Source organism: Marmota monax, unplaced genomic scaffold (assembly GCF_021218885.2).
Source record: "Marmota monax isolate L192 unplaced genomic scaffold, Marmota_monax_Labrador192_F-V1.1 WCK01_AAM20220418_F8-fsc00062, whole genome shotgun sequence".
NCBI classification, from domain to species: Eukaryota; Metazoa; Chordata; class Mammalia; order Rodentia; family Sciuridae; genus Marmota; species Marmota monax.
The window spans coordinates 9,450,821-9,465,092 of NW_026695221.1; the positions used below are offsets into that span (position 1 = coordinate 9,450,821).

A 14,272-nucleotide genomic window follows, 5' to 3' on the forward strand; every position below is an offset into this window, starting at 1 on the left:
ATCCCAAATCACACTATCTAGTTCTGGGACTTACAGCAAGAAGGGCAATAAAGCAGGAGCTGAGGCTGCTCCTAGGAATCAGGTAAGTAAGGTGTCGTCCTAGGAATATATCACCCCACCCCAAGGTGAAAGAACAGAACTTTTAAAATTTAAGTTATGTTATAAAAATTAGGCTTCTTATAGTACCTTGGTGCAAGTTAAGAGAGTTCTACGACTGTCAAAGTAGAGCCAGGGCCCTGGCAAGTAAATGAACAAGCTTTTAATACAGCTCAGTAAGTAAAATACTGTACACTGTAAAAGATCTAGAAAACTAGAACTTCAAGTCATGTTTTAAAAAAGCCATTAAGCTTAGTTGAAAAACCAATAGAGTACAAAACTGCAACAAGAGCCCCATTGACTCCATGACTTCTAGCTCCCCAAGTCCTTCATGCAGGGCTATAGCCACAGTCAGTGGAGGTATCAACATTGGTCTGCTGTGTGGACACAAGCATGTCCAGCCTTGGGTGGGCATAGTGAGGGGGCTGCATTTGGGTCCCATTGTTATTCAGGTGTTCTTGAACTGGAACAGGTAGCAGAATGTCATGAACCAGCCAGCATAAAGGAAAAGTTGGAACATCTCCCCCTGCTATTCTGCCCCAAATTTCAACCTCTGGGTATTGGTGCTTCTGGGAGCTGTGTTGAGTTCTTCTAAATTTGCTTATTAGACACTGTCCACACTAGGGCCTTACAGCTTGGTGGTGATTTCTCTAGCTCGCTCATGTACTACAACCTGTGAAGAAAGAAAAAGAATGAAATGAAGTTTCACAAAACAGGTGGAAAGCGGCAGATATTTCACTGATATTTCTTAAAGGCAAGACCTAGAGAGTCTAGGAATCTTATAATAGACTAGATAGATAGGGAATGGTATTCTAGTGGAGAGGTAAATCATTCTCCAGTCTTAAGTTTTAGGAAACTTTTCTGACAGTGTGACAAATGGGAAATAGCATACCTCTTATTTCACTGTGTGCTGCAGATGAGCCATTTAGCTGGCCTTCTCTCACCATTCCTGCTAAAGAGTAATAAGTGTCAGACTAGACTGAAATGCTAAAACTATTAATAGCAAAAAGGAAACTAAAAGGTTGGGCGTGGTGGTGCACACCTGTAATCCCAGCTATTCGGAAGGCTGAGGCGGAGGATCACAAGTTCCAGGTCAGCCTTGTCAATTTAGGGAGCCCCTGTGTCAAAAATAAAAAGGACTGGGATGTAGGTCAGTGAAAACATCACTCGTGGATTCAATCCCTGGTACCACAAGTGGAAACTGGGGAGAGAAAAACAACTAAAGGGAGCTAAGGGTACACATATGACTAAAAAATATGGCATTTAAAAATGCAACAGAAGATGAGATAGGAGAATAAGTTGGGTTGGTCTTCAGGCTGTTGCATTAAACAAGCAATGAATTTCCTTACTGCACCAAACTGCTTGTAAATGAAACATTTACATAGAGACTTTGCCTAAGTATTTTTTTTAAAAAAAAAAAAACAAATTTAGGCAAAATTCTGTCTGATAAATGATGGGGAGCATGTGAGTAAAAAAATTCAACCTAGTACAAGAGTAAAAAAGTAGCCAATTATTCCCCACAACAGAGAACGGGTTAGATCTGTATTGTCATTGCCTGGTATGGTAACATTTAGCCACATACAGTTATTTAGTGTCCAAATAAATTAAAAATTCTCTTCCTCAACAGCTACATTTCAAGTGTTCAATAACTGTCTGTGGCTTATGGCACTGGCACTGCACAATGAAGACTCTACGCTATGATGGCAGGAAATTCTACTGGACAGCACTGGGATAGAAAATGGTTTAAGAAAGTTAGTTTGCTTGCTTATTTATTTATTTGAAGTACTGGGGGTTAAACCCTGGAGCACTCTATCACTGGGTCACATCCCTAGTCCTTTTTACTTTTTACTTTTTCACTAAATTGCCCAGGCTGGCCTTCAACTTTAAACCTTCCTGCCTCAAGTCTCCTGAGTAGCTAGGATTACATGTGTGCCACTGTGCCCAGCTTAGGAAAAATTAAAAAACAACACATAGAAGAAAATAATCAGAAATACATAATATATATACACGGCACTGAAATGTAAAAATTGGTATGGGAACCCATCTTGGAAGGCAATATAGCAGTATTTATCTACTCATCTGTTAATGGGACACCTAGGTTGGTTCCATAGTTTGGCGATATTGAACTGTGCTGCTATAAATATGTATATACATGTATCAGTGTAGTATGACGACTAATTCTTAAGGATAAATACTGAGGAGTGGATAGCTGGGTCATATAGTGGTTCCAGGCTGTTTAAAATCATAGTCGCAATAGAAAATGCTAACACAAAAACAAAAAACTCATGAAAATGACCATTTAATTAAACACCAAAAGACCATTCTAGATATTCCTACATACACACACAAACACACAATACACCTACAATTTTCCATGAATGGGACTGATAAAGTGGTAATTATACCTGCTGTTTTCCCCTCTACTAATTGTCTGACATCACCTTAGCAGAATTTCATTTTTCTCTTTTATGGCTTCATTGTATTTCATCAATTAAATAAATGTTGGGGTATCTATATAGAGAGTTTCCTAATGACTCATGAGGACAGGACACTTTGGTGTTTTCCAATTTTTTGCCGTTGCATATACAACATATATTACATTCTCACATGTACATGTGATGGTGCAATTATTCGATTATTTTCTTAGGATCAAAGATTTTTGCATTTTTTATACACATTACATTCATTTTCATAAAAGCTGTGCTAGAGGCTAAGGCAGGAGGATTCCAAGTTTGAGGCCATCCTAGACAACTTAATGAGACCTTGCCTCAAATTAAAATGAAAAAAAAAAAAAAGGGGGGTGGGGGTGGGGGCTGGCAATTTGCACAGCAGTAAGAGTACTGAGGTTCTAGGTTAAAAAACAACACATAGAAGAAAATAATCAGAAATACATAATCTCCAGTACCACAAAAAAAAAAAAACCAAAAAACAACAAACTTTACCTTCCTTTCACCACCAAACACTATACAAACACTTCAAGAAAAAATTTCTTTCCCCATATCCTTAGCCAAAACTGAGTAATCCTTCTCAGTTTTAAAATCTAAATTCTTTTTTTAAAATATATTTTTTAGAAACAATACCTTTTTTTTATTTATTTATTTTTATGTGGTGCTGAGGATCAAACCCAGGATCCCGCACATGATAGGCGAGCACTCTTAACCACTGAGCTACGACCCTAGCCCTTGAAATCTAAATTTTAATTGCATTTTATTGAGAACTAGTAAGGCTGAACATTTTTACATGTTTCTTGTTCCTCCTACATTTATACTGAATTGCTAGAGTATGCCTTTTGTCCACGTTCCTATTACCTAAATGGCATTTAAGTCTAACTTGGAGACTGACCTCCCTTTGAAGTATGATCAGATACTGCATTCTGTATCCTGATAATGATTTTACCCATCATAAACACATAGAAGGCCAAAGGGCTATTACTCTTAGACTCCTCTTAGTCTCAAAATGCTTCTTACCTGATCTACCCCTCGTGGCGATCTCAGATGTCAGTCGCTTGAAATATTCTGGAAGATCAGCATAGTCATTTCCATAGGAGATGACCTTAATTCCTTTGTCGAGCATGTTTTCTCGAAGTTTCTTGAACTCATCTACATCTCCTCTCCGAACCAGCATGAAATGTTCTAAGTCAGATTTATGCTTGACGGCTTCTAGGAAGAGGGCCTGGAAAGTAGTGTCATCCACAGTCCAGCCACAACCCAGGAAAAGAAATGACTTGTTTTCATAGAGTTTCTGAATCTCTCTCTTAAAGGGGAAAAAAAACCAAAATATATTAATCATACCAAATACCTGATACAAGGCATGTCTAAAACAAAAAGTCAACATTTAGCAACTACAATGACCAATTAACTGAGATTCAAATTTTTTTGACTCCATTTGCCTTTTTGTTTTGTTTTGTTTTACAAACTGAACCATGGGTCCTCAATAGATTTGCTCAAAGAAGTCTGACTACTTAGAATATAAACAAGGGTGTGAATGTTATGTGTAATGTGTATGTATATATTTACAAATATACACAAATTTAAAAATGTTACAAATAATTTTTTAAGAAATCACTAAATTTCAGTTGTAGATGCAGTTTTAGAAGATGTCAAGGAATAAATCCCTTATTATTAGAAATAGTAAATAAAATAATAATAATAAATCCCTTATTAGAAAATACATTTCCTGGATTTACTTTGGCTATACCATGTAAGGAATCTACTACCATTCTATGTGGTCTAGTCCTAAGAATAGCCAGCACTGAGTTGGGGGGGCCAATGAATTCCCCTACATATCACTGGCCAGGAAGTACTTCTGGTTTAAACATGTACATGTGACCAAGTCCAAAACTTACACCCTAAAGATCAATAAACAAAAGAAAACTTCCATTTTATCATCCTAGCCAAAATTTTTCAAATTTTTTTCCATCAAGCAGTTTAAATGTGAGTGGGTGTACTTAATTCAATTTAGGCCATTTTTGTTTTAACAAAAAGCTCTTTGGATTGTATGCTCTAATAGCGACTAGTATGTAAAAAGTTGCCTAAATTATTTTTGGCCCAGTTATTAATAAAACAATGAAGAAAGGTATCAGTGTATTCTTTGTATATAAGGATGATGCCAATGATGAGAGTACCATCTGCTGGCTGCAAGTACAAATGAAGAGTCTGTCCTGATCTGAAGGAAAGTTCTCCATTTCCCAGGATGGCTTGCACACTCAGAAGCTAAAAGGCATACGAAGGATGTCTGACCTTTCAGCTTTTTTTTTTTTTTGCTTTTTTTTTGTGGTGCTGGGTATTGAACACAGGGCCTTGCACATGTGAGGCAAGTACTCTATCAACTGAGCTATATCCCCAGCCCCCAGCTTTTGATTAATGAAAATGTTCCCCCTTTAAGACCTATGCCATATTTAGAGAGGCTCCCAGGAGAGTTCCTGAGTTCAGCAAGATCAGCACCACTCACCATAACTTCAGTGTTCCTGAGCACATTCTGATATCCAGCTGGATGAAGGACAATGCCACTAGGGTTGGTGTAGACCCCATGGATGTGTAGCACACTTAGCTTCCGCTTCTCCTGAGCCCACTCAAGGACCTGCACGACACAGAGACAGCTCATCTATGTGGCAAAATGGCACCTGCTTGAAGGTCACAATGGGCAAGAGGCTGTTTGAGGAAAGGACTTCTGACATAACCATCCAGCTTCATGGTATCACAGGACAAGAATGCAAAACCTGATGTGGCCTGTTTCCATTTCAAGCGTAACTGTCAAGAAGGGATGGCAGGAAGTCTGCTGATTTCTCTTAGAAAGTAATAATCAGAAGTCAGAATTCATTTGTCATAGTTTATAGAAATAACAGGACCTTTCTACCAGTGACAAACATGAGAGCGACAGAGAAATGCTGCACTGATGGGCCCAAGAAATCAACCAGGCCCTTGTGTAGTCCCTGCTTGTGATAACTCTAGTGTGACCACATGGCTTACATTAGCTACTGGGACAACAGCAAACATGACACAAACAGAGGCTTGGAAAGTACTGGCACAACTAGTCCTATTTTTCTCTTTGCCACTTATATACCATGCAGTCCAGATTGACAACCAGATAAATGCAGCTAAGCCACAAAACCAGCCAAAGGACTACCAGACTGAGTCGCCGAGCCTAGTTTCAACGGGTTATTGACTTTATTAATAAACTGTTTGCTATTTTAAGTCTCAAAGTTTCAGGGTAGTTTCTTGCAAAGCAATACAGAAGTACTAAAAGAATCACATCAGTACCCCAGAGAAACCTAAATTAGGGATGCCTCTCAAGACAACTGATGAAATTAGGAAGAAAATACCAAGACTGACAGTAAGTAACTTTAGTTTTGGGAAGGCCTTTATGCTTCTGATGCCCATGAATAACTGACTGCCCTCTTTGAAGATTATATCAGAAATGGTAGACAAACTGTTCCAGACACTAATTTTTGAATTTAATGTAATCATTTAATTCAAGAAATACTTATTCAGCATCTACTAAGTGCCAGGTACTGAGTCATGAAGGGAAGAAAGCCTGACACATACCTGTCCAAATGGAGTTGCTATTCCTATGAAATAAACAGGAAACATAAAGAACATCCAAGATAAAAACTGCAAGTTACAGTCAGTACTATAAAGGAAATGGGCAAGGGAATGGACCCAAAATAATGTACAATTTAAAGACGATGATCAGAAATGGTTTCTCTGGGGAGGTAACTTAGTTGAGACTTATTGATGAAGGAGGAGCTGGCTATACAAAGCATGGGGGCATAGGAGGAAAACGTTCCAATCATAGAAGAACAGTTTCCATGGCACCATTTCTCTAAATTCAGTTTCATTCTTCTTCTTTTTTTTTTCCCTGCTGGGGGTTGATTCCAGGGGTGTTTTACCACTGAGCTATTTCCCCAGTCCTTTTTATTTTTTGTTTTGAGATAGGATCTCACCAAGTTGCTGAGGCTGGCCTCCAACTTATGATCCTCCTGCCTCAGCTTCCTGAGTTGCCTGGGATTTACAGTCATGCACTACCACACCCAACTTGATTCCCTCTTAAATCCTAGCTTCCAGGTCAGCAAAACCTCAAGAGTGGTGTTAGAGCTACTACTCTGGAGAGGCAGCACAGGGGCAATGAATGCCAATGAGTGAATTGCTGGTCTATTGATTATACTTAGCTGGGTTCTAAGGTGGCCACAAAGGTAGGTTCCTGAAGAAAACAAAGCATTGAAGAAAAATTACAAAAACCATGAGACTTTAAGCACTTATTCTGTTATTGCTGACAAAGATCAACATCCTTAATTAAGTATTATGATAGATGGTTTAGGTATGGTATAGATTACATTAAAAAGACACTTGCTGCTGGGCGCAGTGGCTCAGGCACAAGGATCGTGAGTTCAAAGCCAGCTTCAGTAATGGTGAGGGGCTAAGCAACTGAGTGAGACCCTGTCTCTAAATAAAATAGCACTGGGGATGTGGCTCAGTGGTTGAGTGCCCCAGAGTTCAATCCCTGGTACAAAAAAAAAAAAAAAAAGACACCTGCTTAGACTGGTGTGGTGGAGCACACTTGTAATGCCATCTACTCAGGATGGCTGAAGCAGTATAACAAGTTCAAGGCCAGCCTGGGCAATTTATGCAAGACCCTGTCTCAAAATACAAATTTTTTAAAAATGCTGGGGATATAGCTCACTGGCAGAGCACTTGCAAGCATGTGCAAGGCCTGGGTTCAACCCCAGAACCCCAGATATCTCCAAAGACAGTTTAATGTTTGCACGGAAATGTTGGAACCTCAACTTTCAAGCTATTACCTGGTCTGAAAAATGTTCTTCCAATCATCATAAAGTAGTCTAGATACCATAAATAATGGATCCTAAGAGAGAACTATGAATAAATATTACAACATTTGAAACCATCAGGTGCTAAAGAGATCTCACAGTTCAAAGAAGTTCCTCTAATATTGCTTTTGAAATTGGGCAAAACTGTCAAAACTCATAACTGAACACTTTAAAGATCTGTGCATTTTACTATATATTAATTTTATCTCAAAAACAAAACAAAACAAAAACCTCCAAAAGCACAAGTAAGGATAAAGATCTTCCTTTCTCGCTCTGCATAAACACCAATATGCTGATCAGGAAGCAGCAATTCTCATGAATTCTCAAAACACTTATGCTTTTTACCTTTTTTTCATCAGTAAGGTCAAGGGATTCAAGTTGTTTTCCTTGGTCTGCTGCATATAGTTCTAGGAGATTATCAAAATTTGTAGTTAAAACTAGGGCTCCATTTTCCATCAGGTGGAGAACTGACTGAAGTAGCTGTTTTCCAGAATCTTCCATCTTTGACTCCAAGTCATCAAATACTTCATATAAACAGTCTTTGAAAAATGTGGATCGAACATTACTGGTACGCTGTGGAGAGATTTGAAACCAGAAATTAATTCAAGGCATTCTGGAAGGCTGCTTGTTTTAAAGTAATAAGAAATTTATTAAGAACTTTTTGTACTTAAACAATTTCTCCTGTATGGTTGTACTCAGGAAAATGGGGTGATACAAGCCAAGCAGAATGTCTGGCATGTAGCAAGTGATCAGTACTATTATATCTTATGCAAATAAATATAAGTGCTGTAAAACAGACATTTTTCAGAAGGAAGAAAATAGGGAGCTGAGGTTGTGGCTCAGCAGTAGAGCGCTCATCTAGCATGTGTGAGGCACTGGGTTCAATCCTCAGCACCACATAAAAATAAATAAATGTCCAACTGCAACTAAAAAATATATTTTAAAAAAGGATGAAAATAGGTATATTGAGAGATGAGTATTTTTTAAAATTTGCTCTAGACAGTTGAATGCATTTTGACACATAATACATAAATGGAGTATAGCTTCTCATTCTTATGATTATACATGATATAGAATTATACTGGTCATATAATCATATACATACATAGGATCTGTTCATTCTACTATTTTTGCCCAGTTCATTCTACTATTCTTGTCCCTCCCTTCCCCTCTCTCTAATCCAAAGTACCTCTATTTTTCCCTAGCCACACCCCTCCCATTGTGAATAGCATCCAAATATCAGAGCAAATATTTGGCTGTTGGTTCTTTGGGATTGGCTTATTTCGCTCAGCATATTCTCTAGCTCTATCCATTTATCAGCCAGTGCCATAATGTCATTCTTCTTTAAGGCTGAATAATATTCTATTGTGTGTATGTATAATATATATATATATATATATATATATATATATATGAATCTCACATTTTCTTTATCCATTCAACTGTTGAAGGGCACCTAGGTTGGTTCCATAGTTTAGCTATTGTGAATGGAGCTGCTATAAACATTGATGTGGCTGTGTCACTGTAGTATGCTGATTTTAAAGTCCTTTGGGTATAAACTGAGGAGTGGGATAGCTGGGTCAAATGGTGGTTCCATTCCAGGTTTTCTGAGGAATCTCCACACTGCTTTCCAGAGTGGTTACACCAATTTGCAGTCCCACCAGCAATGTATAAGTACACTCTTTTCCCCACAGAGAGATGAGAATTTAACATCAGGATTAAAGGAGAAGAGAGGAGAAAGCACAGTACCAACCACCCTCTAATTAGGTCTCAGACAGGAAAGTGATGCTCTGTTAAACTTCCCTTACCTACAGAATAACCTCTAAAAGATATAACTAAAATGTGTTTAGTATTCTTTTTCCTAATCCTAGGTATTCTTTATGGCTGTTTATGAAGTTAGGAAAAAACATTTAACATCTCTCTCCCTGTTTTTTACCCTGGCCTAACTCAGCAATCTGTTCACAGATTTATTATGAAGAATACCTAGGCCAAGTGAGGTGGTGCAAGCCTGTAATCCCATTGGCTTGAGAGGCTGAGGCAGGAGGATAAGGAGTTCAAAGCCAGCCTCAGAAAAAATAACACTAAGTAACTCAGTGAGACCCTGTCTCTAAAGAAAATACAAAATAGGGCTGGGGATGTGGCTCAGTGGTTGGGTACCCCTGAGTTTAATCCCTGGAATCTCCCCTCAGGAAAAAAAAAAAAAAAACTAGTATATTTTAAAATTAGTATTAAAAAAAAACTTAATGGAATTTTACAACTAAAAATTGTAATTTGCAACTGTTAAGATTAAACAGCTGGAAGCCAGGCATAGTGGTGCACACCTGTAATCCCAGTGGCACAGGAGACACTAAACAACTCAGTGAGACCCTGTCTCTAAATAAAAAATAGAACATGGGGCTGGGGATGTGACTCAGTGGTTGAGTGCCCCCGAGTTCAATCCCTAGTACCCTGTGGCTCCCTTCCCTGCCAAAAAAGATTAAACAGCTGGATATGGTGATGCATGCCTGAAATCCCAGAGACTTGGGAGGCTAAGGCAGGAAAAATCACAAGTTTTGAGGCTGGCCTGTTCAACTAGTGAGCCCCTGTATCAAAATAAAGAACAAAAAGGACTGGAAATATACTCCAGTGGTAAAGCATCCATGGGTTCAATTCCCAATACCACAGAAAACAAATAAACAAAAAACATCAAGCACTAATCAATTTAAAATAGACTGTTTCTTAACATATGGTATAAATAAATAATTGCTTTTCGAGCTTCACTTGTAAATACATCATGTGCTACATAAAGATGTTCTGGTGAGTGATGGACCATACCCTACAACACCACATTCTCCCATTTGATAGTTTCACTTAGTGATGTCATAGCCATCTTAGTTTTTGTACAAACATCACTCTGCGATGTTTGTACAATAATGAAATAGCCTAAGGATGTGTTTCTCAGCTGTATCCCATCACTAGGCCATGCATAACTGTATCTCTGAATACTAATGAGGAACTAGAATACAAACTTCAGGTGGGAAGCTGGCTTTATAGCTTAAAGGAACAAAGTGACCCCTAGGAGAAAAGGAATTTGAAATGAGAAAGTAACTATGTATATGTTGAATCAAATATCTGATCCCTAGTCTGTTCCTGAAAGACCATTCCATTAGGTAATACTGAACCAAGAATGAGTGAGTTTTTGAGATGAGGTCTTGACCTGTTGCCTAGCCTGGCTTTGAACTCCTGGGTTCAAGTGGATCTCCTGATTTAGTCTCCTGAGAAGCTGGGACTACAGGTGCAAACCACCATGACCACCTCAAGAATTAATTCTTAAAGGTTCTGATATTTCCCATTTAAACTAGTCAATTGCACTTGGCTGCAAGAGAGAGAGATTAGCTCCTAATGCATTCCCTCAAAGTTGTCCTGCTACCCTTCCTGGTTTCCTCTGTGTATCTTTCTCATACAGCAATGTTCAGAGCTGTGTCCATGGAACCACCTAAGCAGATTCATATAACACATTTCAATTAGCTAAACTCTTTCCCTAATTTGAGGGAGTAGCTAATAAAATTATCAATTATTTAATCATACCTATCAAAGAAATGTTAACTACAAATGGTAGCTTCACAACAGAAGCATGAGAACACTGAGGTGAGACAATGCCTCTGCTTGGTGGGGATGCAATTCTAATTTAATTGGTTTCCGTCAACCAATGTTCCAAGCTGCATCCACCAGAACACAGGCTTCTTGCTATACTTTGCTGTCACTAGGTTCAGAGATTCTTTTCTAGTGCTAAACAGAATGATTCATACCTTATATGGCTAAGAATGTGGGTCATGGTCTTCATAAATTAACAGCACACAGGCAACCAACTGTGGACTCACTAACATAATAGATTTGTCATAAAAAAAAAATAGTGTTCTTTTAATGTCTATCAAACTTATAAACTCATTTACCCTTACATCTTGCAATCCCATTTTTGGGAAGGTATTCCACAGATAAAACTGCAAAAAATTAAAAAAAATGATATATACAAGGTTAACAATGTTCTGTTTCATAACAGCAAAAGACTGTAAATAAACCAAATACTCATATAGGAAACTGGTATGGTCCAGTACACATGTTGCAATTTGAACGTCCTCAAAGGCCCAAGTATTAAAGGTCTGGTCCACAGAATGATGCTATTAGGAAGTTGTAGAACCTTGTGGGAGGTCCTTAAACCACTGATGTGTGCCCCTGAAGGGGACTGAGAGACCCTGGACCCTTCTAGTTTTTTTTTCCTTCCTTCTTGGCTCATGATATCAGTAGTTTTGCTCTGTCATGATGTGCTACCTTACCATAGACCCAAAGCAATGGGGACAAGCAATCATGGACTAAAATCTCTAAACTTTGAGCTTTTTACGGCAACTATTTCATTATAGTGTTAGAAAGCTAACACACCACATATAAGACAATGGCATGGAAATATCTCTAGGACACACTATTAGGTAGAACAAGCTGCAAGACAGTATGCCAGAAAGCTATGTTTTGAATTGGAAGATGGAGGTAGTAAGGGAAGAAATATTTATAGATCTGCTTTGTTATGGCTTAGATACGAGGTGTTTCCCCAAAAGCTCATGTGTGAGAAATATAAGAAAGTTCAGAGGTGAAACAATCGGGTTATTAAGAGTCTTAACCTAATCAGTGCATTAATACACTGATAGGGATTAACTGCGTGGTAACTGTAGGCAGATAGGGCGTGGCTAAAGGAGGTGGGTCACTGAGGTTGTGCCTTTGGGCACAATTTATATATTTTGTCCATGGTGAGGGGAGCTCTGTCTTTCATTCTGTGTCCTGGTACTATGCCCTGAGCTGCTTTCCTCCTCTACACCCTTTCACCATGATGTTCTGCCTCATCTCAGGCCTAGAGCAAGGGAGTCAGCCATCAATGAACTGACACCTCTGAAGCTGTGAGTCCCAAATAAACTTTTCCTCTAAAATTGTTCTTGTTACATCTTTTGGTCACAGAAGTAAAAAAACTAAAACATGCTTCCATCTGCAAAAAGAAACACTGGAAAGATACATAAAAAACATTAGTGGTGACCTGTGTCAGGTGAGTTAGCAAAGAGAAGGGAGATAAACATAAGAATGGGAGAAGAATGTTTCAATATCTGCAAAACTTTTTATAACCTTTTGATTTCTGCAAAGTGTACAAAATATCTATTCAAAAAAGCAAAATTAAGTTGCAAATTCAATAAAGCATACAGTGACTTCCTTCTTGTTGCTATTAAGAACTTCCTTTTTGTATTTTATTATAGTTTCCTTTTGTACCCTGACTCATACACACACAATGGTACATAATATATTTTAACATCAGTCAAATTATCATGCACACAGATAAAAAGTCATGGGTATAGAATACATTTTCTTGATTCTAAGAAAAGATATACAAAAGGTAAAAACTTGGAAATATATTTCTTGAATCACTTATTTTTAGCTCAATATCTTTTAGTCCTATTTATGTAAGTTATTCAATCTTGTATATCAAGTAAGAAGGAAAGAGGCTTTGGTAGCTGCATTGATTTCCTCAGATTTGAAATGAAACTTTCACTTAGGCCAAGTGATCCTAGAACTAAATTTCCCACTAGTAGCCTCTGTAACTAAAAACAATGGAATGAAAAACAAAACAGGGAGGTTTAGAAGTCAAAAGGAAATGTCCAATTCCCACACAACTTAAAAGCCTTTCCCCTTTCATTTAAAACAGTGAACTGAATCCAATGTTGCTTCACTTCCTTCTATCCTGTAACTCTGATTTTTTGAAACGTGTAATAAAAACAAAACAACAGTAACAACAAAAATTCCTCTTTTCTCCCAAGATTGTTATGAAAAAGGGTGGCTAGTTCAGCTTACAATTCACTCCTTAAATGTTACTAAGTGTCACTTAATTCTTCACAAAACCATATGAGGTAATTAATATCCCAGTGGGTTTTTGTTTTTGTTTGTTTTTGCAGTGCTGGTAATCCAACCCAGGGCTTCTATCATTTATCTCATCCCTAACCCCTATCCCAGGCTTATATATCTGCAAACAAATGAACAGAGGTTAAAGGACTTGCCCAGGGTTCCATGTACACTGAAATTGCAGGGTCTTTCTGATTTTGAAATCCAGACTCTTTGCCTTGAATCCATAATGTCACTTCCTCATTATATTAAAATGGATCAGTATGTGGGCCAAATAACCCTGCTGTATTACTGTTGATTTTTCCGATTTGGCTTTTAAAAAATATGGACATTTCCAAACATACACAAAAGCAAAAAGAGCATAACCCCCCTCCCCCCATGTAACCATCACCCAATATCACACAGAACCAATCCTGTTTAGGTTTAACCTAAACTCCCCTCTACTATGCCTTCTTTCCTCTTCACTGAATTTTTAGGAGTCAATTCCCAGGCATCATATAATTTCATTCACAGATACTTTACATTCCCTAAAACAAAAAGACCTTCCTTAATACGCAAGTTGAAAACATAACTACAATACCAGTATCACAACTAAAAAAGTATTGATTCCCTAGTATCAAGTACTTCAGTAGTATTCAAATTTCCCCAAGTTCCTCATTTTTAAAAAAGTCATTAAGTTGCTTGTATGTTTTCTTACATATGTAGGGTTTCACAAAATTTGGCCCACGGACTTGACCCCACAGACTCCTGGGGGATAAGCAGTTATTATTTTCATAATAATGTTAACATAATTATGACTTTTAAACTGTGTTGAAATTTTTATTGATGGTTCAAGAACAATGGTGGGCAAAATGCTGGTACCTTAAACAAGGTGGTGGAGCTCAACTGTGACAGTAAAGATTGTGTGCTTCACTTCCCAACTCCATTAAAAGAAGTGTG

The 14,272-nt window shown here is 37.9% G+C and overlaps 1 protein-coding gene across 5 annotated transcripts in view; it reads right to left on the reverse strand.

The window, feature by feature from the left end:
- Positions 1-244: 244 nt before the first annotated feature.
- The window catches only part of Fam118b (family with sequence similarity 118 member B), a 50,793-nt gene continuing 36,765 nt past the window's right edge, over positions 245-14,272 (reverse strand). For 4 of the 5 annotated variants that reach the window (XM_046432783.2, XM_046432782.2, XM_046432780.2 and 1 more), the window contains 5 exons: positions 7,766-7,993; positions 5,047-5,175; positions 3,564-3,849; positions 989-1,048; positions 245-769 (listed from right to left, as the gene is read on the reverse strand). In XM_046432783.2, coding sequence (XP_046288739.1) covers positions 756-769; positions 989-1,048; positions 3,564-3,849; positions 5,047-5,175; positions 7,766-7,993 — 717 coding nt within the window. In that variant the 3' untranslated portion in view covers positions 245-755. The remainder of the gene's footprint in view (positions 770-988; positions 1,049-3,563; positions 3,850-5,046; positions 5,176-7,765; positions 7,994-14,272) is intronic. The other variant, XM_046432781.2, reaches the window with a different exon arrangement.